Below are 25626 nucleotides of genomic sequence, written 5' to 3'. Positions count from 1 at the left end.
AGCTGTTATATTAATATTACGGGTTTGACTTAAGAATAACAAAAGGAAGTTCAGAGTTCAAAATTCTGAAATTTCTATTTCAGGGGTCTCAAATATGGACAACGCCACAGTGAACATGTAATGAGTGGATGCCTACCTGTTGCTATTTTTGGGCAGCTTTATCACCAATTCTCAGACCTTTTGCTTTGTGATTCCCTTTAACACAGTGCTCCCCAGGGAACAATTTAGAATTTATTACAGTATCTGCGTCCAAGTGTGACACCGTGGCTTCCAAGAGCAGCCACAAAGGCATTGTTAGAAAGCGTATGCTTGCTCAAAATGTCAATACCCATTGAACAAGATAGCCAAATTCATTTAGTGTTACTGCAATGTTTAATATTAACTAAAAAAAAAAAAAAAGCTAACTGAAAAATTAAAAATAATGGCATTTTTGCATTAAGAAACCCTGAAAATAGCATGTGGGATGGAGAACTAACACACCTAATTCTACCATTTTAAGTTAGTTAAATTTGAGATGACGCACAAACCAAACAGGCAACAGAATTCAGCAAAGTCAAATTTAGACCAAAAAGCTCCATCTCTTTAACTCAAAAAAACACATTTTTCTCACAGTAAACATAACAAACCTATAGCATGAGAATAACCTAACCTCTGCATCTATTCAAACTTTTTGGCATTTACATTTTTCAAATCCCTTTCCCCATCTGTGTTCAGCTTTTCCTAACTAAGAAGACAAAGAGCTAGCTCTCCTCACCTTCATGATTAAGGACATCTTCAGCTGAACAGATGGGAGAGAGGCCATAAAAACACGATTCTTTATTTGACAGCATATACAGCTTTTTGGTTGATACACAGGGGATGCCTACAGCTGACAAGCTCTTATTAACATTTGGCTGGAATTACTGTGAAGGTATCCAAGGAAATGGAAATAATCTCAAAGAGGGAGATAGGTCAAGAAAAGTGAGAGAAGGAGGAGGAGAGAAAGGATTAGCTTCAATGAAGTTTACGACCTGAGAAATCTTTTGTTCAGTGTGTGGATCTGCGTGTAGGAAAAGCACCGAGTTAAAATCTCACAGATCATTATTTTAAAAGTAAGTAGCAGTCCAGGAAGACAAAAATGATAACTACTTCATCTACAATTCCATCTGTCCTTTGTACACCTCTTATGAAGCTGAAAACTGAGGTGTTTCATATTTGAAAAAGGATTTTTGAAGTCATGTAGGAGAAGGAGCATATAAATTGCAGCCTTTCATTCTCAGCACATAACCTTGAGGAAAAGCTTTCTATTGATATCCTCCACCTTGCACACAAGTATTATACCATTGCTATTCTAACTGCATTTGGAACACCACAGGTTGCTCACTATTCTATCACAAAACTAACATACTGGACTACTTCAGAACCACCTGCAAAATTTACAGATATGCAGGAACACACACAGTAAGCAACTACTCTTATTTGGCTGTGGTGGTTTCATTGCCGTGTCTGAACACCTACCTAGACAATATACCCCAAGAAAAAGATACCAAGCAATAACACAGTGTGCAGGTGGCATTTCCATCTATATGACCCACATCAGCACTCTTTCAAATATGGTGCAGCTGAAATGTCAGTCCTGCAATAAGATGTACTTAAAATCAGTATTCGATTGAAGAGGTTATTTGCATCCAGGAGCACTTCTCTATGAAAAATAAAAACTAAGGAAAAATGAGAAAGTAGGGACAAGATACCAGGCCATTTGAAAACCTAGAGCAGGAAGGTCCTGGGGGAAAGAAAACAGCTTCAGAGAAAGAGGAGTAGGGAACTGTTCTGGAACAACAGCAGTTCTAGTAAAATTCACAGACATTTGAGGGCCAAAAGAGACGAGGAGTTAATGAGAGTCAAAGACTGAGCCAGTAAAAGATATAAGAAGCCCAGGATGAAGTGTCTTGATATAATCAAACTTTGACTCAGAAGCTTCTGATCAGACATCTGAAAGCTAAAAAACCCAACAACAATAACAACAAAAACTAAAAAATTAGCACAAACCCATAGGTTTAGAGAGAAGAAAATATGCTAAACATATTCACACAAAGAGTTTGCATGAAATACGAAAGAAAATAAAGTATTTAAAGCACTATCAAAGAGAACATCATACATTTGTCAACAGAATCATTTTTCAGACAGCCTGAACCTTATAGGTTTTAATGAAAGATCTGCTCTACTAACAGTATTATAATGAGTACAGTCATCAACTCTTCCTAATACTTAGACTGCCTCTTAAAGGCTTTGTGGTTTCTAAACCAAACATCAATTGGGATGTCATTAAAAGAGCAAGATTAAAATTTATGAGAATGAAACTAAATATTAGAACACTGAAAAAAAATGGGGGAAATATATGTACCCTGCAGACTCTCTTCTAACATCAAGATTTTACAAAAGCAGAAAGGATCTCAAGTCACATTTTCTACCCTTAAGCAAAATTTATTTAGCACTTAGGCTTCTTCAGTCATTTCTTCCTTGTTTGATTAGCTGCCAAGAAGTTTCAGCCCTCAGCTTTAAAACAGTTGTCTGGACTAGAATAGGCAAACAAAAATAATCCCTCTGAATTCATTAGGATAACATCTGAATAACGCTAAAACAAAAAACCAAACTCTTCAATGCAGTTGCAAATAAAAGAATAAGTTTTTGTGGAAAGAACGAATGCATCACTATCAGCCATATCTCAACAATACTCATTCCTTGCTTACACTCTGATTGCCTTGTTTCAACGGTCATCAAGAAAATAAGTACAAACAAATGGCTTTAATAATAAATTCCTGATCTATTTTCCTTTACAGTGGGCAGACTCTAAAAGATACCATGGAGGACTAGCTGATACCCTAAAAGGAAAAAAAAGACTGAAATAGTTAGGGGAAATAGCAAGTGCCGACCATGGTACTCAAGAACACCAACAAAAAGGAAGCTAATTATGCTTTTAGCCTGAAAGAAATGCAAAACAGTGAACATTCAAAACTGTACATAATGAGCCAATAAAGCCATAATTAGAGCAAAGCTTAGAGATACAAATCTAGTTAAATACTTTCAGGAACAGGAAGATTAATTTTTTGTACTTAAGAGCAAGTAAAGCATATATATTTCAAGATATCAGACATCCAGTATCTATTATTTAAATTGGTTCATTAGGGTGGTACTCAGTATCAGTTATAGAATCATAGGATGGTTTGCATTGAAGAGGACTTTAAACATCATCTTGTTCCAGCCCCCTGCCATAGGCTGGCACACCTTCCACTGCAAAAGGCTGCCCAAATCCCCATCCAACCTGGCCTTAAACACTTCCAGGGATAGCATATCCCCAGTTTCTCTGGGTAACCTACCCCACTGCCTCACCACCATCACTGTAAAGAATTTCTTCTTAATATCCAATCTAAACTTACTGTCAGGTTAAAGCCATCCTCCCTTGTTCTATCACTACAGGACCTTGGAGAAAGTCCCTGTGCAAGTCTCTTACACCCCGTACAGGTACTGGAAGGTGCTAAAAGGTCTCCCTGCAGACCCCTCTTCCCCAGAAGCAGAACAAACAAGAAAGGGGAAGGTATTATTTTGAAGATTAAACTGTAAAAATTATTTTACAGATATCCAGGGCCTATTGTGCAGATCTGGTCCTTAGGGGTGTGCTAATACGAGCTGGTCTAGACCACACACAGTTCTCCATTCCCAAATTAATTGATGTAATATTTTGTACCACAGATAAGCCTTCATACTCATGTGGTTGAGTTCAGGTGCTCCTTGCTGCTGCCTGTAACAAAGTAACATGGAATACCCTATTACATGAAGAATATGCCCTGAGGCTGCATGGATTATCTGGTCTAATATTTCCCAGAAGGTTCAGGAACACCATACTTGCACCTTGTAAAACCTGGGACTTTGCAACATTGTGGGGCAGGACTTCTCTTAAAACACACACACACAAAAAAAAAAAAAAAAAAAAAAGGAAAAAATAAAAAAGAAGAGAGAAATAAAAAAAAGTTCTCAATAAGTACACTGGTTACATTGATTTATGATTTTGAGTTAAATGGGAATGTGGATGTGGTTTATGAAGGGCTGCATGTAGACACCTTTAATACTAAAAGTTGAAAAGAGTTTTAATGTTTTCATTACAACAGGGAGAAACATGCCCAATACTTGAAGTTTGGAACAAAGCTAGGAGCAAATTTAAAACAGTGGGAAGAATCACACTTCCCACAGCAGAGGCAACCCTAAGATGGTTAGCCCACAGTCACACAGCAAGCTTCTGGCACATTCAGAAAGAGCAAATGTTCTCCCAAGCCTTAGATCAAGGCATTCATCACAAGCTCATCCCCTTTCCAAACATGGCCTTTTGGTTCTTGTTCTGAGACCCAAAAGTCTCAAAACAAAAGTATATGCTTTCTTCTGACATGAGAATTAATTATACTCTACCTTAGAGTAAAAAAAGCATCATGTTAACTAGTAATGATGAATAAAGTAGGTTTCCCTCCCATAAAGCTGCTTTAACCTCATTACAAGGAATCTGGCTCAAGTAAAATGGCAAACTCTCCCCTCTGATGAAAACAACACTCATTCTGAGCAACTAGCATGAAGACATACCTCTCACTTCACATATTCCCTCTATAATCACCATACCCTTCACTGACTTAAAAAAACCAGTAGCACAGCAATAAAACACCAAAACAAGTAAACAACACATTCAAGGAAAAAGAGGAAAAAAAGCAGCCATTAGTCTTTCTCTTTAGAATTAATTTTACTACAAATTACAAGAAGAACTAATTCATTTTCAGAGTGAGCTTAACCACTATTATACCACAATAACATAGCAGAACTTTACCTTGGAGCTGTTGCTATTCATCCTTCCAGTTTCATTCACTACAAGCAAATGTCTCACATAGCTCACACTCTCTAGTGGGAGCTAGCTACAATCAAAAACTGAAATACGAAGCACAAAGCTCTGTTTTATTCATGGTGCCTTTGTTTGCCAAACAATTTGAAAGCAATTTTTACAGTGGGAAGAGAAGCATGGATTGGCTTAGCTGCCCTCTCAGACTACACAGTAAAAGGAAAGAGGCATAACCCCTATAATTTAAAAAAATTAACATATAAACAACTGCAGTTTGCAAAGCATCAAAGCCTTTGGTGCCATTCTACACTCACAATGTCTACACCGGTGTAACTCTATCAGCTCTGCAGGGATGATGTCATCTTCTCCAAGAGCTTGTAAGTGAAATAAGAAACTTTCAACAAGCAAGAAGACCCAATCCTTTTGTTTGGCTTTCATTGAATCATAAAATCATTTAGGTTGGAAAAGAACTTTAAGATAATTAAGCCTAACCATTAACTCTAGCACTGCCAAGTGAACCCCTGAGCCATGTCCCCAAGTACTACATTTACACATCTTTTAAATACTTCCAGAAATCATGACTGTACCACTTCCCTGTGCAGCCTGTTCCAGTGTCTGACCATCCTTTCCATAAAGGATTTTTTTCCTAATATCCAATCCAAATCTCCCTGATGCAACATGTGGCTATTTCCTCTTTTCCTGTTACCTGGGAGAAGAGACTGATTCCCACCTCACTACAGCCTCCTTTCAGGCAGTTGTAGAGAGTGATTAGGTGTCCTCTGAGCCTCCTTTCCTCCAGCCTAAACAATCACAGCTCCCTCACCTGCTCCGCATCAGATTTGTGGCTCCGGACCCTTCACCAGCTCCATTGCCCTTCTCTGGACAAACTCCAGCACCTCAATGTCTTTTTTTCAGTGAGGGGCGCAGAATTGGACATAGAAGGTCAGTGTGGCTTCACCAGAGCACAGCACAGCAGGACAATCACTGTGGTGCTCCCACTGGCCACACCATTGCTGATACAGGCCAGGAAGCCATTGGCCTTCTTGGCCACCCAAGCACACACTGGCTCACGTTCAGCTGCTGTCAACCAGCATCCACAGTTTCTTTTCCATTGGACAGTTTTCCAGCCACTCTGTCCCCAGCCTGTAGTGCTGCTTGGGGTTGTTGTGACTCAAGGGCAGGACCCGGCATTTGGCCTTGTTGAATCTTATGCAGCTGGCCTTGGCCCCTCATTTCAGCCATTCCAGATCCCTCTACAGAGCCTTCCTACCCTCTAGCAGATAAACAATCCTGCCCAACTTGGTGTTGTCTTCAAACTTAGAGGACCTGAGACCACTCATTCAGATCATCAATAAAGATATTAAGGAGGACTGGCCCAAATAATGAGCCCTGGGGAACTGCACTTGTAACTGGCCACTGACTGCTTCGTAACTCCATTCACCACCACTCTCTGGACTTGGCCACAAACAGTTTATCCATTATCTTTTTGGTGCACACACCGTCCCTTGAAACACTAGTTCTTCTCTATTTATAAGGGGCAAAATAAGAACTGAATATTGGGGATGCATTCAAAAGGCAGTCCATGAAAGAGGAGACACTTTTTAAACTCTCCACAGGTGCTTTTCTGTTATAGTTGGTTGGTACACATCCATGAAAATCCTGGGCACCCAGGAGCATTCCTGTGACCATGGATACTCACTTTTCTCCTGCCTGCAGTGCCTCTGGATGACCTTTCATATCCAGAGAAAAAAAATAAATTTAAAAAGAAAAAAATAAAAAAAAAATAAAAAAATAAAAAAAAAATAAAAAAAAAAGGCAAGAGGCAACATTCAAGCCCATCCTAGCAGTGGTCCAAAGGAAAAAAAAACCCAAACAAAACACAAGCCAACAAACAAAGATTGGAAAAAAGCTGACAACCTAAGTAGCAGGAAGTTTTTGATGATCCAGAAGCCATTGTGAAGCCAAATTAAAAAGAAAACAACAGCTATGGTTGCTCAGCTTGGCCAGGCAAGGAAGACTGACTCAATCATCCTAAAACAGGAGAGGAATGAACCTTTTTGTCGTGCACGAAGAAGGTTCAAAGTAAGAAATTAAAAATACTGGTTTTCCCTCCATAAAAAAAAAAAAAAAGCCCAACCAAAAATAATTAGAAAACATTTTCACTAAGTGTCACTCAGTGCAAAAAGCAACTGTGAATGCACAACCTTCCTACTCTTCCTTTATTTCAAAAATGATACTTTAATTTCTGCAGCAGAGGCATTTCAGATTGGGCTTTTTGTGTCCTTTTTTTCTGAAGCATTTCATTGCTCTTCATTGGTAGAGCAAACATCCTGCTAGTTATTATGCTTAAATACATGCTTCAAACAGTTTTCAGGTTATTTGGTTATAGACAGAGAAATAAGCCCCAGATGTTTCACTGAGAAGGTTTTCTACCAGGAAATCCATGCCCCTTCCAGATGTCTCAGCTATCTAAAAGTCAAAACTTATGTTTCCTTTGTGACAGGCACAAATATGTTCTTTCCAACAAGTTGCCTATGAGATTATTATAAATGTATCCATGGACTGTAACTGCAGACTACACCAGATGGATTTGGGATTATTTGAAAGAATGAGCAGCAATTAAATCTTCCTAGTCCTTGCTTCTTAGAAGTGTTTTGCATATCTGTATCCTTGTTTGGCATACAATGGCAAGGAAAAATTTGACAGAAAAAATCTAACTGAAAAATACATCATCTCTATTTATAATTACATGTAGTAGGTTGAAATGAGGGCTGGTTTTCATTTCCATAAACCTTGGACAGTCTTGCAGCTTTAATGATATGTAGAGCTATCTTTTAGGTAATAAGATGCAGAACCCTTGATGTTATTTCAATTTTTCAGTTATTTCAAAATTCATGTCTGTCTCTGCTTTTCCTTATTGATAGGTAACTTTTGGATGTCTTACAGACACCAGCTGCTGCCATTTCTCCCCACCTTTGCGAATATTGTCTCTGTACACCAGTTATCAACCACCTTCCCTCTCAAACTGTCCTGTTAACAGGATCCAGGTAAGCTATCACAGAGTGCTCTGACATTCAAGGCCTCAAAATTCCTACTTCTATTTCAGACCTGAGGAAAGGCTCACCATCTCAGAAAAGAACCCTACTTCTCTTTGCAGCTTCGTGTTTTTTCCTAAGACAGTGGCACAAGAATTCTAAACAAGCAATGCTGGGAAGAAAAGTTAATACCTTTTCTTTAAACAGGAAATATGTCAGCTGTCATCTTGGGAAGCACTATACAAGTCCAGGTTTGCAGGTTTATTTAATATACTTTTGTTGGATTTTTCTGGCAGCAGCACCTCCTACTCCTCATAGATATACAGGCACAAAGAAGATACTGGGACTCTACATGGCCACCTGTAGGAACAGACAGATTTTGCACACAAAATATATTGAGAAAAAAAATATTGAGCCAAAAAACATATTGATAAATATCAAGCAATAAGAGATGAAAATACTGATTTTTTGGGAGCAAACAAGAAAGTGTCCTCTGCAGTGGAACAGGAGTTGGATCTCTACCATACTCATGGTTATACACCAACTTCCCATTCACACCATAAGTGCAGTTCTTCCATAAATCTCCATGGAATCAGCTTCAATACCTCCTGACTCTCCGAGCCAAACAGAAAGCTCTGGCAACACAGTTTACAAGGATTTGCTTAGAGTACCTTCACAGCAAGAGCTCTGAAGGCAGTCTTCCTTGTCTCAATTAGCTGTTTTTCCCTGAACACAAAGGGAGATAATATTTAGCCGATTTATATTTTTATAAGACCAAATGTACAAAGTTGTATCTTGTACTGAACTAGCAAAAAATTTTAAATTTTGATTTTACATTCATTGGGGCACAAAACAATTCGAGTAAGAGAATTAAATCTATGAGATCTCTCTTTTTCTCTCTCCTTTTCCAATTAGACATAGTGTTTATTATATTAAATTGCACTATATTTATAACAAAATTGCACTTATGAGTAACTGGATGAGTAACTGCAAGTCCAATGAACCAACAGAAAAGTTAATAGACACAATTCATTTGTCCTGACTGCCCTTCCAGGACCATATGAAAATATTGATTACTGGTGGATAAACAGTCCTTCTTTAGAAACCACTTATGAAATAATCGAGGTGGGCAGTTGTAAACAGCATAGGGTATAGATCTCCAGTCAATTTCTACTATACTTTGCAATTATTATGTAAGTGGTAACTTTGTCATTATGCTGGAGGGGAACCACAACTCAAAGTCCATAATTGAAAACAAAAGCCAAGAATGCTGCAAATACATGATAGACAAAAATCCTGCAAGTGAAGCTTTGCAATTTAAGCTTATGTTGGATCTCTCAATCCCAGCATTAGGCTTCCCTCATTAGCTTTGACAAACAGTGGATTAAAGATTTCATCTGTTGGGCATATACAGTAACGTTTTCATCAGTACTTTTTCAGTACTGAGATGGTCTAAATTGCAAAGCTACTTGTATACCTTCATGGCCCTGTGAGCTATGGGGATCTAGCAGGGGTCCCTGCTAAGCAAAGGCAACCATTCAAGCACAGGTGACAGAAACAGCTCTTAGTTTCGTGAGACATCAAAGCAGAATACTGATTCCATAAAGCAACAACAAGGCTTCCACAGCACAGGGGGTCCCATTGCAGAAACGCATGTAAGAGAACCTCAGTGTATAAATGCATAACATGTCAAAGGCTAACTCAGATATCCATGCTTCCTTCCCACTACAGCCTTGGTTGGAATTTAGCTTCAGGTGACACAAGTCAACTTGAGAACAGTGGTACATTTTGCATAAAACATTCAAGAGATTCTTTTCCCTGGTCATAGACCTTTTAGGTACACTATGATCATCTTTCAAAGAGTGTAATCAAGTCATTCAGCAATTTCTACTTCAGAAAGATCGGCCCTGATTGCTAAACAACGGTGTCATGATGACAAGCTGACCCCGCTTTCGCCTGAATAGACACAGTGGTTGCTGAAATCTCAACAGGATGTGAAGAGAAAGGAATCCATGTTCATTACTAGCTATGGTTGATTTTCTGCTGGGAGGGTTTTTGGTTGACAAACCACTCTGCTGAGTTACCCTTTAACATATCCAGCTTCACATACTTCTGCATTCTTTGATAGCATTTCATTTGTTTGAAAGCCTAAAATAATATAAAAAATGCAATATATTTCATGTCATGCCTATAGCACTTGTTGGATGACTCTTACTATAAGCCTAAATGATGGCATGTGACAAAACAATAATTGCAATACCAAATAGGGATATTTACTTTTTCCAGAATTATCATGTTCTATAGACAAGTACAAACCAGAAGTTGCTTATTCTTACATTATGAATACCAAATAATATGATAGCATGATAAAAAACCACTAACAAAGGGGTAACAGACAACAAAAGTACCTAATCACAAGAAAAAGCAGAATAAAGCATACATACAGCCATTAAATGTTCATTCAGTAGCCAAATGACCTCTACAATATATTTGAAAAAAGAACCTTGGGTTTGGTTAGTAAAACAATTATTGTAACTTACACAAGGACAGTGCACAGAAACTTACTGTTTAAGCCATTATTTCACTATAAAGATCTCTTGGAAAAATAACATTTGAGAATCCAGCTGAGCTGCATATCAAGGCCATACTCATGGCCCACTACTCCACCACAACCAATTCAAGATGATTCAAACTTGCAAGAAAAATGTCTCCTCTGACCCATATCTAGAAAACTTCAGTGGAGATAGCTAAGCAAGTGGGAAAATGGCTTTAAGTACCAGTCATTCACTACTGTGCTATGGAGACACACAGGAAAATACCAAAAGTACTTATTACAAGATCGGAGTCAAAGTTTTAGCCAGCACTGTGTCATCAAGAGCATGGAGAAATATCCCCACCTTTGGTAACTGATCTGCTACAATGTGTTAAATAAGATTAAAATTAATTATTAGTTAAAATATATTTGTGCAGAGAGCACCTTACATATCTAGAGTCTATCACCACATATGCCAACACGGTATGTTCCTTCAACAGCAAGTATTTTGCAAACAACTATTTTCCCACCATTCGTTTTCTATGTGTCTCCCAAAAGTGAAGGTAGCTCAAAAAACCTTGTTCTCAAATCCAAAGTCTTAATCATTTAATATGATATTCTATTTAGGTTCCCTTTTATAAGTTCCTTCTTTACTTTTTTCAGTTTAAATTATTTGAACTGAATATATCTACTACTAAAAATACTACCTTTTAAACAGTTCTTACTCATTAATATAATTTCAAATATCAATAACATTCTCATAGGAAACATGACATTAGAAGACTGTTAAGCCCATTAAAAGAAGTACATCCCAAAGGGAAGTCTCATTAACACCCTTCCTGGGTGAATGATAGGATCCAACATGCCCAAACCAGGGTGATTGCAGATTGCAGCATGGGTCATACTGTCAAATATCACCACTGTCTTGTATGGTGGATTTCTATTTTTAATCCAAATATGGAATGGTCCACATTTAACAGTAACAGCCCTCTCCTTAGAGATGAGAAATGGATATAGATCCCTTTGGGCAAAGGAAACTGAATGCTGATAAGAGCCCTGTTAAAAAAAAAACAAGAAAACAACTCCTTAAGTAGGTAGTCACATGGCTATCCTGAAAAATTCAGTAAAACTTTTCATCCCAAAAACTTTTTCCAACAAGCATTCAACTAAATACTTTTAAACACATGGGGTTTACACTTGAGACAAAATAGTCCATCTAGATACAGTTTTATTGCACTAACTGGGCATTTTTAGTACATTGAACTAGCATACTAAAACCATGGCTTAAACACATTTCACCCAATATACAGTAAAAAGAGTTTCCTTCACAGCAACTTTAGGCACTTGCTGCTCTAGCACTGATGAGACCATGATATAAATATAATTTTTCCTCAGAATAAATAAAACAGTTGTCCCATACACCAGGATGTAACCCATGAAGAGTAACAAAGCAGTTATCAATCACCAAAATCTGTCTCCTTGAGGAGGCTGACTCACAGCGACCTGCAAACCCGTAGCAGCTTTAAGCTGAGCTTGTGCCTTCTGATATAGCAGAGGTTCTAAAACTGAAAAGCAGAGAGGGGATGGGTAAGAAGAGTGAGACATAACCACATAGCCTGCTCTGCTACCCAGGTCTTTGCAATTGCCTAAACACCTCCATGTGTTTGTATAAACATTCTGTGCTTGGGAATTTGCACTCACCTCCCTTCTCCACAGGGAGAACAAACTAAACACAGTAATTAGCTTCAATAGCATCTGATTAAGTAAATAGGGTTTTCCGTTTCCATTAGTAGCTCATAAAGGCAGACACTAATATGAGTGCTGCTCAGGCCATTGCCCAGTGGTGACAGCTTTACAGTGAAGTCGAAACAGGTTCCACTGCAACAGCAAACACGAGCCAAATTCCCTGGCAGGACAGGCACAACTGTGCTCTTACAGGCTATGGTAAGAACATTCAAACCAAATCACTCAGACGTGCCCAAGCAGCTAATTAGAACTTCTTACAACAAACCCCATCAATATTTAATAGAGATATCCAAAAATAAACAAGGGGTTTGGTTTGCTAGAACAGATTCTCCTACAAAGTATCTTGACATAACACCTATTCAAGCTACAAGTGACAAAGTGCAGTCCACAAAAGATACTAAATTTAGCTAGCAACCTGCTCATGATTGTGTTCTTGATTCTGGGCCAGAAAAGCTTTATAGACTTTATTTTCTTTCTTATCGTGTACCATCACCCTACTCCATCAGTCTTTGGCTGTCTCAAAAATTTGCCTTCAGAAATGAAGTATTAGTAGCCACATGGAAATACAGCATGAAATCAGTCACTTTATTTAAACTGTCAAACATCCAGCTGGTTAAAAAGTACCACAGAAGCACGGTTTCAATAATAACCTCCTATGACTCACCTACAGAACACACTTCAGCCTTGACTTATTTTGAAGAAATGGGCAAACAATCAACATGAGAAAACAATGGTAAGATTAATATTACTTTGATTGTATCTACATATACATATACACACAAATGTACTTACAAAAGCAATCTTTTTACAGTAATTATTTGTAGGTTACTTTCCCTTCCCTGATTCTAGCAACTAAACACAGAAACTGAGTAGCTGTCAGCCTTCATCCCATGATAGCGCCTTCAGAGGAATTCATTGAGGAAAAAGGTTGTTTTTTCCCTTTTGAGCATTTCCTCAAGCCATATTTTATTCATTGGTGCTTAATTATCTCAGACTTTTAGATTACTGTTTTTATTTCAAGAAATCTAATTTGGTGACGAACATGAAAGCGTAATTTTAATCAATCTCCCTTGAAACTTCTTAAAATAACACTAGCTGATGATTATTTACAAGATAGTAAGATATTTCCCTCTTCTCAGCTGCATATATCTTCCTGAAAAATTTGTTGGAATATCAGTGACAAACAGTAATAACATAAAGGAAGTAAATATAGCTCAACTTACACTGCACTGAAAAATATTTCTAATCTCCTTTTTGTCACTCAAACCACACCTAGCTGTAATGACTTCCAAATGCTATGGTCTATTACTAGTGGCTTTCCCACAGAAGCAACATCAATCTAGAGAATGGGTTTAAGGCAAGGACATTCTTTCAACAGCCTACCAGAAATATCGAAGAATACTATAGTAGGTCATTTATTTGAGCTGTAACCATGTGAGCCAAATTCATCAAGTTAAGAAAATACCTTCTTCAAGCATTAAATCCTAGAAATCATGGGACAGCATTCTGCCTATGGCCTTTTTCAACTTTTGATTATGTCATGTTATGAACAGTCTGCCAAAGCAGAGTGCAACAGATAGCACACGGCATGTCTGAGTACAGCCTATTTTTAGTCTGCAATTCAATCAGCACTCTTACAATGGCAAGGATTAAAGTCCAAGACAGCCACGTTGCTGTATATAGGCCAATGCAATTACATGTTGAAACATGTTGAGAGAACTTGGTGGCAAACTAGAGTCAGTGATGGGAGGAGCAGCACCAGACAGGCAGCTGCTCCATGTAGTCGATGTCTTTACTGGCAGAGCACACGCTCCCATCTCACCCATCTTTGTTAACAGACCACAAAGGAAAACATTAAAACAAATGACAGTTTTATTCCTATTCCTTTCGATATGATTTACCACTAATGAAAGACAAGAAAACATTTTGGCAATCTTGAAAATCAATATCCTTCTACCTTCATTGGCAGGTGTTCAGATGCCTTTAGCTTCACAGACTCTGAGCAGCCCCCTTCTATCCTGCCTGAGAATGCTGCCGATGAAGAGACAACTCCGTCCTCATTATGGGTTTCCTGAACTCTTGTGCCAAGGTAGCAGTTTCAACATTTGCAAGGATGCTTTTAAATACTTGTCTTTCGTAACACCGAAAAAAAAAAATTAAGATTTTTTTAAGCCAATATAAGCCAATATATTTTTACACATTCAAGTGCTAACTCTTAATCTAAAATGTTACACTCTTGCTGTGTTTTTAATCTTCAGGAGTCACATTTTCAGGCTTTTCCCATCCAACTATACAGACATTTTTAAAAAAAATTAAGAAAAAGAGAATTTTGCTCAGGATCAGACTAAGGACCTATAGAACTTAATGCTTTGAGACTATCAAAACAAAAACAGATGACACCACAATGCAATGACTTATTCTCTAGGACATAGTTAAATGATTCATCCAACAGTAAAGACTTTCATACACTAAAACTACGGCGGACTACTAACCAGTGATGTGATGAAGCTTACGCCTGTGTTCCATTACCAGTTTCCCAGAACCATTAATCTTTTTCGATACAGCCCCTGAAAAGTAGCCTAAACAGTATCATCTTCCCTTTTATACAAATGACCATTTGGAAACACTTCCTTTAAACCCCTTGATGAGAGAGAGAAAAAGACTAAAAAGAACACATACATATTCCGAGGACTTTCAAGCTAAACACATATATAAATTATGGGCACATCTAATTAGCAAAGAAAGAATTCTGTACCTTGAGATTATTCTCTCCATTATAACAAGCTCCCAGATTTCAAACCTACTATAGGTGGTCATTTCTCCAAAGGGCACATTTTTGATTGCTGATCACTTCTCAGCAAGATGAAATGAAGGCACCAAAAAAAAGCAGTTTCAGAGTCTCTGAGTAACTCAAAGATATGGGCACACCCTAGGCTTAACATAAATTCACATTGATAACTGGTGGCGTTTCCATCCACATTTCAAAACTAAGCCAAAAAAAATCCATTAAGAAGACAAAAAACCTAAAAGCATAATTCAGCAGCATCTGAATTGAGACACCCATCTTAAGTCTCAGAAACCATACTTCTTTAACTTCTAAAAGTTGAGGATTTTCTTCCACCACTTTCCCCCACAACTCACAGCTTTGTCAGAAAAATTACTGATTTTTCTTCCCAGACAAAGCTCAGTCTAGAAGAAGCATAACTACAGTAATGCACACATAAGGCAGAATAATGACCAGTAACCCCACCATACAGTAGCTGAAACAATACTGCAGACAAATTGACTTTTTAAATTAGGCTAAAAAAAAGAAACAATTGAAAACAGCATCTAAACAAGAACACATTACTTTCTGCCAGGCAAGTATAACAAATCTAAGCGCATTACTTGCAGTTATTCAAGCTCACTTCTGTGCAAAAATAAAGGGAATATAACCAAGTAAAATAATGAGCACTACTACAGTATAAAGTGAAGGCTGTATGTAAGACACTACAGGAATGCTCAGGTCACAGGCAAACACAACTGTGGATACTAAACCCAGAAGAGTTGCATTTTTTTTCTGCCTTATGTAGTCACGGACAAAAACACCTCATGTATTATAATCAAACCAGAACAAAAAAATTCACAGTAAGATGAGAGTCCTTCAGCTGTGACCAGCAATGATCATTGCAATACATTAATCATTTAGAACGCTCATACAGGATAAATCAGTCACGTCTGTCTGAAATAAAATACACTGCTTTTCCACTTGTGAATGAAGCCCGCCTGCCTTACTCATAGTCACTGGAGTTACAGGTCACTTGCATTTATAACTGCAACTTGAATCAACTAGTAGCATGGTAAAGTACTTGAAAAAGAATGATGAAAACACTAAAATAATACAAGTAGAGACTGAAAAGCACAAACAGTGTAATATAGCAGCACCTTTTCTTCCTCGGTAACAGAATTTTCTAAAAAAAAAGTCTACTTTCAAATCACATTACAATTTCCTACAAAGATGCCTGAAGGAAGGAGTGTGATGAAATGTGCCTCATGAAGGGGGCTTCTGAAATCCAGAAAGCCTTAGGACCAGAACAGTTTCACATAATGCGACATGCGAATCTGCATCTCCTTGGCACTCACTACTACAAAGCTTCGCAGTCTTTGCACCCTTTTGAAGGTGACCAACTTTATCAAAAATAAGTAAACCCAAACCAAAACACAAAATGCAAATTCATTCTTTATAGACAATAGTCAGACAACGAGGTCCTTCCTGCCTGTGAAGCAAGGCAGCACAGAAAAATCTTATAATTTTAGGAATCTGAAACAGGTATCCTTAATTCTCTGCCTGGCAAATCTGGAAGGGTCTTCCATAACAGAGACACCAAGACCTCCTATAAAGAGGACAGAGGATTCAAGATTTTCACAAGCCAAGTCCTTCACAATGCTAGAGCTGAAGGGGAAAATAACAACCCTTTGTGTGTGGAGTCAAAGGTCATGCTCCCGGGCCAACTGCTGCAGTATGGTAATAAACAGAGCATAGATATGTGGTTTTTTTCAATTTCTTCACTACCCGTCAAATGCCAAGTCTTTCCAAGTACTAGAAGTCTACTAATGTCTACCCCATAGCTAGAATGGGTTCATCACCGGCACTTGGAGAAAACTAAGAACTTTTATTCCAATGAGAAAAAACAAGGCACCATCTGGCATTTCACTAGCACAGCTGAGATTCCTGTTGGTTTCCTGATTGCATACTGAAAGAACTATTAAGTTCTTTCCTTGCAAGCCTTGCAGTAATGCAGTAAGACAGCAGACACAATGTGCTTTTTCAACTAGCTTTACCTGGCATATGACACTCAGATAAGCAACCTGGCTGGCACAGCTATGAGAGCCACAAGTGCCTTCTTTGCCAGCCCTCAAGTCATGCCAGGTAGTTCACAGTGAACATGCAGAGAAACCCCACCAGACAGAGTCCAGGGACTTCATAACAAAGCCATCCAAAAAAAAAAACCAAAAAACTAAACACAAAATCCACAGGCATCTCACCAGCAGCTGGAGTAGCTACTTTACGTCTGATGCTGCTACTTGTGGCTGAAATAGTATATTTACAATTCTAAAGAAAATACTTATTTTCTCAATTTCACTTACAAAGGCTGAAGGGCTAATTAGTAAATCTGAAACAACTAGCTTCAAGGAACAGCATTGAAATATCCCTCAATTTTATTTTTTAACCAATTTCAAAGTTACTTAAAATTATCTTTTTAACTGGCATTGTCTGTAGCTTCTAGAAGAGAAGACAAGACAGAAACCAAGGTGAAAGTAAACTTACTGTCTTTCCTAAACAGGAAAATACAAGCTATCTGTAAGTGCATTTTATTCCAATATAATCATCTATGTTGTGTACAAGAGGAAAAGTGTATTGCTTTGTCTGTATCACTACAGTTAAAGAAATACAACTGCACAAGATACAGCTTACTACTTTTGTGGCTGATGAAAATAAAGTTTCAAGCCACACACAACCCTGCACTACTGCATGTAACCACACATACCTGACTCTATTTTGTATTACAAAATTTAGTATAGGGATGATAAGAAGCTGCATAAATAAAAGTTTAATTGCTAGTAAACACAAAACAACACTGTTTCATTTTTCCAAGTATATACACTTTGTCATAAAAACCCCTCTAGAATTACAACTAAAAGAAGATGAAGATGCTCTTCCAGTCACCCCATCCTTTCTATTCAGCCTAATGATAACAACCTTGTAAAATGATGACTCATATGACCAAAAGATTAATAACAATACATTGTCCATATTTAATGATAGCAACTAGGCATGCATGATGAAAATTAGCAATTTTCCAGGATTTTGTGGAATAAAATAAATAAATATCCTCCTCACAAAATAGACAGAGGTTCAATTGAGAAGTATGTCTACTAAAGTCAAGTAGTTGTACTGAAAGTAAAGGAATATGTCTAAGCTTTTTTTTTTTAATTTTAAAGCATCCTTAAAATGCTGGGAATGACAGAATTACTTCTTTTTAACTGTTTGGAATTGGAAACTGGAATGCATTTTTGTGGTATATATGTGTTAAGCTGATGACGTGGACAGTGAACTTCAATAGTTTCGTATGCCAGATAGTTGCAGATGTTTCTAGGTAGCTAGGCCTACTGGAGAGCTCACTGCTACACTGCTATTGTCCCAACTTGTTCCACTGCTAAAAATATGTAACAACATTCCTTGCTGTCTTATTAATAGCTATAATACAATATAAAGTTAATAGTAATATAACAAAATTCAAGTTGTGTGGAAAGTGATGACAGAGGTTTAAGTAGCTGGCACTCTTCCCTCTGAGCTGGTAATGAAGTAGTATCTTAGCACATGGGTGCAGCACTTACCGAAGGAGCTGTATAGCCCCAGCCCAGACCACTTTGGGTCACTCAAAAATACAAAACACCTTTTGAAAAAGTAGAGGTACCAACCTGTCCTGGCTGAATTCCAGCCAGAGAAATGGACTGTAAAACCAAGTAGGGTTGCCATCAGTGATAATGTGATGGATGGGTGAGTTACAGCCCAGCTGCCTTGCATACATTTGCACAAAGGTTGTAATGCTCATCGTCACAACCCAGTGAGCAAGATTAGACAGAAAGAAAAGTGATTCTCATTTAGACCCTAATTACTGGCAAGATAGGATGGCTGTGGATGCACTAGGAAGTGAAAACTCTTCTAAAACATTGTGAGAACTTTTGTTCTTATTTAGAGTGACACAGGAAGAAGAGGAGATTGCAACATACCAAGTCCCACCTCTGACTATTCCTTTTCCAACATAGACATGAACTGCAGTCGTCCTAGTTTCTTGCTCAGTTAATCCACTAGTAATCTTCACACAAGAAGAATCTGGATTAAATGAGGTATCTACAAACTGGTTTTGAGAGAAAGCATCAACATTTGGAACTGCAACTACAAGATTTGTGGTAGGATAACATCAAGGTCAGACTTCTTCCTATTAATCTCCTTTCTTTGACTAAGAACCTCCAGGAAACACAGGGTGATGTGAATTTCCAGAGGCTGCATCTGACCAATCTGTGATTTAAAAATTAAGTGGAATCCTGAGAACTACCAGTACACTCGTTCCTATCATTCTTGACATGAAGCTCTATGAAGGCTCTTGAGCTATGATCAGCCAGTGATTTGCAAGAGAGGTGTTCAAGTTGGGAATTGAATCTCTGGGATAGATCTGTGCCCCTGCTTTTACAACACAGCTTTTAAGCCTAGATCAAACAACTGAACTGAACTTGTCCAAACCATAGCTTGTCAGAAGAACCTTGCAAGAACTTCAAAGTCATCTTACCTTAAACTGCCAGCAGTAAAGCCAGGCATTTGACAATTACTTCGTATCTGTTCTATGGCTATTTCTTCTCCTTTGAAGGCCCACACTGAAGAAGACAGTAAGCTGTTGGAGACTGAGAAGCTCTTCACAGTTGTGCCTTAGGGCAGGTGTTTATACTCCCTCAGAAAAGTGTGCTTCACACAGGACTCTGATGCAGCTTGTGCTGTCAAGTCAGGAGACACAGCACTATCCTACGCTGCTCTGCCCTCATAAATAATTCCCTATAAAATTCAAATACACAAGACTGCTATAGGGTCAATCTCTTGAAGCACAGGAATTTGTCAGCTTGAGAAATACCTGACTAGAGTCAGAATACCTTTGAAACCTTTTGGAAACAACCTTTGTGTTAAATCCCCTCTTCTCTCAAAATATGAAAAAAGGGTGATGTCCACCTGCCCCAGGGAGAATATGAAAGACGTACATGTCTTGACAGCCCCCTCACCTAAAACATTTCCCAGTCCCCGGCAGTGACACTCACAGAAGATATCAGCCAGCTTCCCTTAAGTGTGGGTTCATTTTCCCTGGGAAAATGATAATATTCCAGTTTCCATCTTCTATTCTTCAACTCCCATTAACAATATAATGACTAATACAAAAATTCTCTCTTCAGAGAACAGCTCCTCTATTTACCAGTACCTCCATCAGGATCAGGATTCAAACCATACTTTCTTCTTTTTCTGCCTAGAAATGGACCAAGTCATTATTACTTAATGCCAAGGAAACACAGGGAAGAGGAGCCAGAGGTTTACTGGTCTCAGAAAACCTGAGGCTGCTGCCAGGATATAGCCTGGCACAGAGTTCAATGCCAGAGCTGAGCTCCACGCCAGGATGCAACCAGTGGAACTACTCCTGCTATCAGTTTACATCACACCATGCCTCAGAGTGAGCCCTGGCTTTAATGTAGGGCTAAATCACAGCAGCTGAAGACGGAAATGTGGATGGCTTCTTTATGAATGAAACTCCCAAATCCCTCTAGAGCTCACTGGATTTATTTGCTTACACCACTGTTTTCTGAATGACACTGTTCCTAATTACAAATTCTTCTAAGGGATTTAAACACAGAAGTTGTCTCCAGTTTTCTCAGAGGGAATAGGAGGTCAAAACAATTATCCTTATGGCACTATAACTCTCCTTTCCACCATCACCACCAGTACACCATTCGCATGAAAAGATTTTTTGTTGTTGTTTTCCATTGTTACACAAAGTATTTCAGTTACGTTTTCTTGATAAATTAGGCACTGTGACATCCAATATTATTGTAAAAATGTATTTCTTACAGAGCTGCCCCAACACTGAACACTACTGTGGCATGTGAAAACAGACTATGGCAACATACTCAACATGCTGTAATTATGTGAATAAGTTATAATGAAGAAGATCTCTAAAAAAAGCACACCACTTGACATTGGTCATGTATATATAGCTGCTCTCCTGAGCGACCCTATGTCAGCAAGTTATAAGTATCAAGTAACTCAAAGCAATTCAAAACCAACAAACCCAATGTACCAAATTAGATTCAAAGAGCATTACTGGCAAAGGGCCTGAGCCACAAATTTAGACCCAGTTCTCAATTTTCCCAAGGTTCACAGAAATGGGCAAAAGGGACATCTGAAGTCAGAGTCCAAACTAGATCCAGTTCTACTTCATACAACAGACAGTAAGAGTGACTTAAAATCCTCATAAACAATAAAAGCCAAATTCAAAATGGCACCTTAGGCAGCCAAATCAATACAGGCAAACCACAAAAACTCTGCAACGTGGCATAGACACTCAGCAACAATTTGTAGATGTGGCTAAAAATACTGTAACAGAACTTGTGGTACTTCATTGCATCATCAAGTAGGATAGTGTGTTATCATCTAGGACTAAATCATTCATAACCACGGAGGATGGCTGAAACAAGCATTTCTGATGGCAGTGCCCTCCCCCATGAGGCTCAGTGTGCATACCAGACAGAACTGAGCACAACCCAATGAACAGCAAGCTGCTGTATCCAGAGATATGGATGCAGAAAAAAGTACATGCACAGAGAGAAGCGAGGAAAAGAAGAGGTAGGAGGATACAATTAGGCACCCAATTCCAAGTGAAAGAAAGATTGCAGAGACTCTTCTTATCAGTTTTCCCTATCAACCAGCTTAGGTGCTCCACATTAGTCAGCATAGTATAAAGACCATCCCAGACATTATTCTCAGAACTCAGTTTCATAACTTCCCACCAAACCTGCATAAGGATCTAAAAACATTGCTGCTCAGAAGACAATGTGTAGATCTAGACATGCATCCAAACTCAAGCAAAATTTTAAGTTTAATGAAAAGAAGCAGTAAAACCAACATGTGAAATTCAGTTGTACTTTCAAAGACCTAGAGTGAAGAAATCCTACCCTTTGGAGTCAAGCTGGAACATCTGTTGATTACAAAAAAGCTACTAATGACATACTATGACAGGTCCAAATGTCAAAGCATTTTTAATCTACTTTTTAAATGGTTTTCTTAATAATTGTTTATAATGTTTAACTTAAAATGACTTGCAATATATAAGTTGTTTTACTAACTACAAAAATACCACCATCATCACACTGTCGTCATTACTAATTTCAAGACAGCAATGGCAAAATCTGACCCCACTGAAGTGGGCTGGATTCCTGCTACTTACTTCAGCCTATCAAGTACACCCCACAGCAACACATCATCTACAAGATGTGCAAATCATCCAGTGGTGTGAAGGCCACAAGTTGGCAGCTCTGTCCAGACAATAAGTGAATGTTCACCTAAGTCAAGAGATGGAAACGTAAAACTTGCTGAAAAAAACCTAGCACTGATCTGCTGGCAAAAATTCCACCAATTTATAAAACTTCAGAAATTATTTAGACATTGGTGATCCTATGCATTTCGTCATCATCATCGTAGAAAGGCTTGGGTTGAAAGAGTCCTTAAACTTCCAACTCTCCTGCCAGGAGCAGGGACACCATTTGAGCTAAAAACTCTTAGGTCTGTTTCAAGATATTTAGCTCTAGTCACCATGATGATAATAAATGGACCATCAAACCATCAGCTTACTAATTTTCAAAGTAATTAATCAATCAAACTTCAGATGTGTCAATGTGAACTGACACCTGAATTTCAACCTATGCTCTGCTTTGACAGCTGCATTCCTCTGGGATCAGAATTTGCCCTTATCTCAGGGTGAAATGGAACAAAATTCTTCTTAGTCAAATAATGTGGTGATCTTCTATTGACCAGTGAATATGGTCTTGAGGAAAAGCTGCAGAAAGAATATGCCCACCTCCCAAAAAGAAACTAAAAGAAAGCAACACAAATCAGTTTATTCTACAGAATTACAGGAACAAAGATGTAATGCCAAACACAGAAATGCTGCCCTAACTGCAAGTGCAAACACGGAACTACGCTTTCATTATAATGAATAAAGGAAACAAGTTTAATCAACCACACTTTTTTTTTACCTTGTAGAAGCCAAGAGATAGCCAAGATAAGTAATTAAAGCACTCTAGAAAGGGGCAGCAGCTCTGCAGACACAAAGGTAATTGTAACCATGTAAGCAGACTTCCAGGAGTCTGCCTACACCTTCACAACAGAAACAAAGTATTTGGAAGAGCCAGAACCTCAGATTAACGAGTCACTGGGCCAGGACTTGCCTCTAGCAGAGCAGCTATCATTGAATGGCCAGGTTTACAGCACCTCTAAGGACACAGGCCATCTCTCACCCAAAGTCTGCAAGTCCATTTTCCAAACATTAATTAAACTTGAGAAATGCTGCAGGCAGAAACACTGGGCGAGAGTTAAGCATATACAAGTGGCCATGGATTTTGTCTGGTTCCTAAGACACTAAACCAAGGTGGTGGTGGTGGTGTTAGTATAAAAAGCTATAAAAAATTGCCAGGAAAGAATTCAAAGCAAAGCAAAACATAACACAGTGAAATATCCCTGAAAATGAGGTTGAACTAACGCTAAATTCAGATTTTTAACTATCTCTTTATTTACTTCATTAGGTGTCAGAATCCATCCCGCCTTTCTTTTAATTAGCTCTAACTCAAAAAAAAAAAAAAAAAAAAAGCCTCCCATGAAAACAATGGGACCACTCTGAATTGGGGACGACTGAGCCCATGAAAACAGAATTGACCCAGCGCACCAAGAGCTTCCAAAGTTTTTGTGCTTTAGGCAGAGCTCTGTTCACTGGATGCTGTATCCTTGGCAACTATTATGTGAGGAAACCGTTCTACAAATGCAAAACTTCTGTCTGCTCCGTGAGCTTTTCTCTGAAATACTTTTATGGGGTTTTGGATGTCCTTAAATCTAAGGGGACGCACAGACCTTTGTCATCTTTCCGCACGCTCCCATGAGCATAATATAAGTGATATTACGAGAATATTTTCCTCCCACTTCATCACAGAGCAAATAAAAGTTTTACAACTTCTACTTTGTAGGGAAAAGAAATTAAAAAAAAAAAATTAAAAAGTGGGTATTTTTTCCTTTCTTCTTCAGTGCACTCTGCAGAGCTAATGTGCAGATACAAGGTAATAATGAAACTATATGCTTATTATGTCAATCAGTGGCATTGCTTGGAAAACTAAAAGTTCAAGGATAATGCTCTAGTGCCTGATTTCAAGGGCAGGCTACAGATGCCACCACATGCATTAGAAGAAGAATGCAAGAAGAGATAGGTAAGACTTGACAAGGGCCATGCTGCAGTTCTTCGCCAAGACAGACTAGCAGCACCGATTGTTACAAGGGCAGCAGACGCTGCTATTTTTACCAAAGCCCCGGCTGGAACTGCCTGGCTCATTAAACCTCAGCACGGCGAAGCCCGGGTCCTGCAGGCGTGACCGTGCTCGGCGCAGCCCGGCCGGCTCGACACATCACCTCAGCCCGCAGTATCCCCAGACACCCAGACAACGCTATCCCGAAGGACAGGCACCGAGTACTTGATACCCAACTTGGGATTTGGTTTGATGAGGTTTTTGTTCTCCTGGGGAAAGCGTGAGGCAGCTACAGCTAAAGTAGAAGCGGTAGCTGCCCTTGAGGGCGTTTGAGAACGCAGGAGAGCAGCAGAGGGACCCCCTCCGCCGTCCCCCGGGGCCTCTCCCCAGGAGTTACGGAGATGCCGATACTGCCGGGGCGAGGGATAGCGGAGGCACGGGACCCGGCGGGGCAGCCCCGCTGCCGGGCGAAGAGCCCGGGCTGCGCCCCGCAGGGGCCGGGGGCCGCCCGCCGGCCTCTGCTTCCCGCTGCCGGGCTCTTGCGGAGAGGCCGCTGTCCTTCGCCCCATGCCCCCCGACTCACATGCCCCTGCCCTCCCCCGGTACCTTCTGCGGGGCGCGGAGGAGGCGGTGCACCCCGGCCAGCTGGGTGGCGAGCGGGATGTCCTCCCGGAAGGTGTAGAGCGGCGGCCGGGTGGGCTCGGGGAAGTTGGTGCTGTTGAAGGGGTCGGTGTCATCCAGCAGCTGCACCCGGCACACCAGCGTGGCCATGGCGCATCCATGCACCGCCGCGGCCGGGCGCGGGCGGGGAGCGGCACCCCCAAGTCACCGGCACCGCGGTGCTGCCTGCGCGCCCGCCGCCGGCTGCGAGCGGCACTCCCCTCCCCGGCGCAGCCTGGCCGGCAGCCGGCAGCCTCTCCCCCCGGCTCCCGAGCGAGCGCCGGCCGCCTCACAGCCGCCGCGCCTCGGGGAGGCGGCCCATGGCCCCTTCCCCGCCGGGATCCACGAGTGCGAGCGCGCTTCAGGCCGAGCACGGAGTAGGCGGCGCCGGAGTCTCGGGGCGCGGGCAGAGCGGCAGCAGCGGCGGTGGCGGTGGCGGCGGCAGCAGCTCCCCCATTCCCGGCCGCTGCGCGCCGAGCGGGCAGCGGGAATGCCGCGGCCGGCACGCGAGCCGCCAGCGCCGCGCGCGGGGCCCGCAGCGCCCCCTCGCGGCCGCGCGCCGCCACCCCGCCTCCCCCGACCTGAGGAGACCTCCCCGCGGCCGAGCGGGAACGGAGAGCGGCCGGGACAGCCCCCGCCTCAGTGCCCGGCCCGCAGCACCCAGAGACACACGGAGAGCGGCCGGGACAGCCCCCGCCTCAGCGCCCGGCCCG

At 40.2% G+C, this 25626-nt stretch overlaps 1 protein-coding gene across 5 annotated transcripts in view; it reads right to left on the bottom strand.

The window, feature by feature from the left end:
- Window positions 1–25028, bottom strand: part of FHOD3 (formin homology 2 domain containing 3) — a 377669-nt gene extending 352641 nt beyond the window's left edge. For all 5 annotated transcript variants that reach the window (XM_058831361.1, XM_058831363.1, XM_058831362.1 and 2 more), the window contains exon 1: window positions 24860–25028. In XM_058831361.1, the coding sequence (XP_058687344.1) occupies window positions 24860–25024 (165 nt within the window). In that variant the 5' untranslated portion in view covers window positions 25025–25028. The remainder of the gene's footprint in view (window positions 1–24859) is intronic.
- Window positions 25029–25626: the final 598 nt, after the last annotated feature.

This window comes from Poecile atricapillus, chromosome 2, assembly GCF_030490865.1.
Source record: "Poecile atricapillus isolate bPoeAtr1 chromosome 2, bPoeAtr1.hap1, whole genome shotgun sequence".
In the NCBI taxonomy this organism is placed as follows: Eukaryota; Metazoa; Chordata; class Aves; order Passeriformes; family Paridae; genus Poecile; species Poecile atricapillus.
Note: the sequence above shows the minus strand (reverse complement) of the source record. Positions and strands in the feature narration are given on the sequence as shown.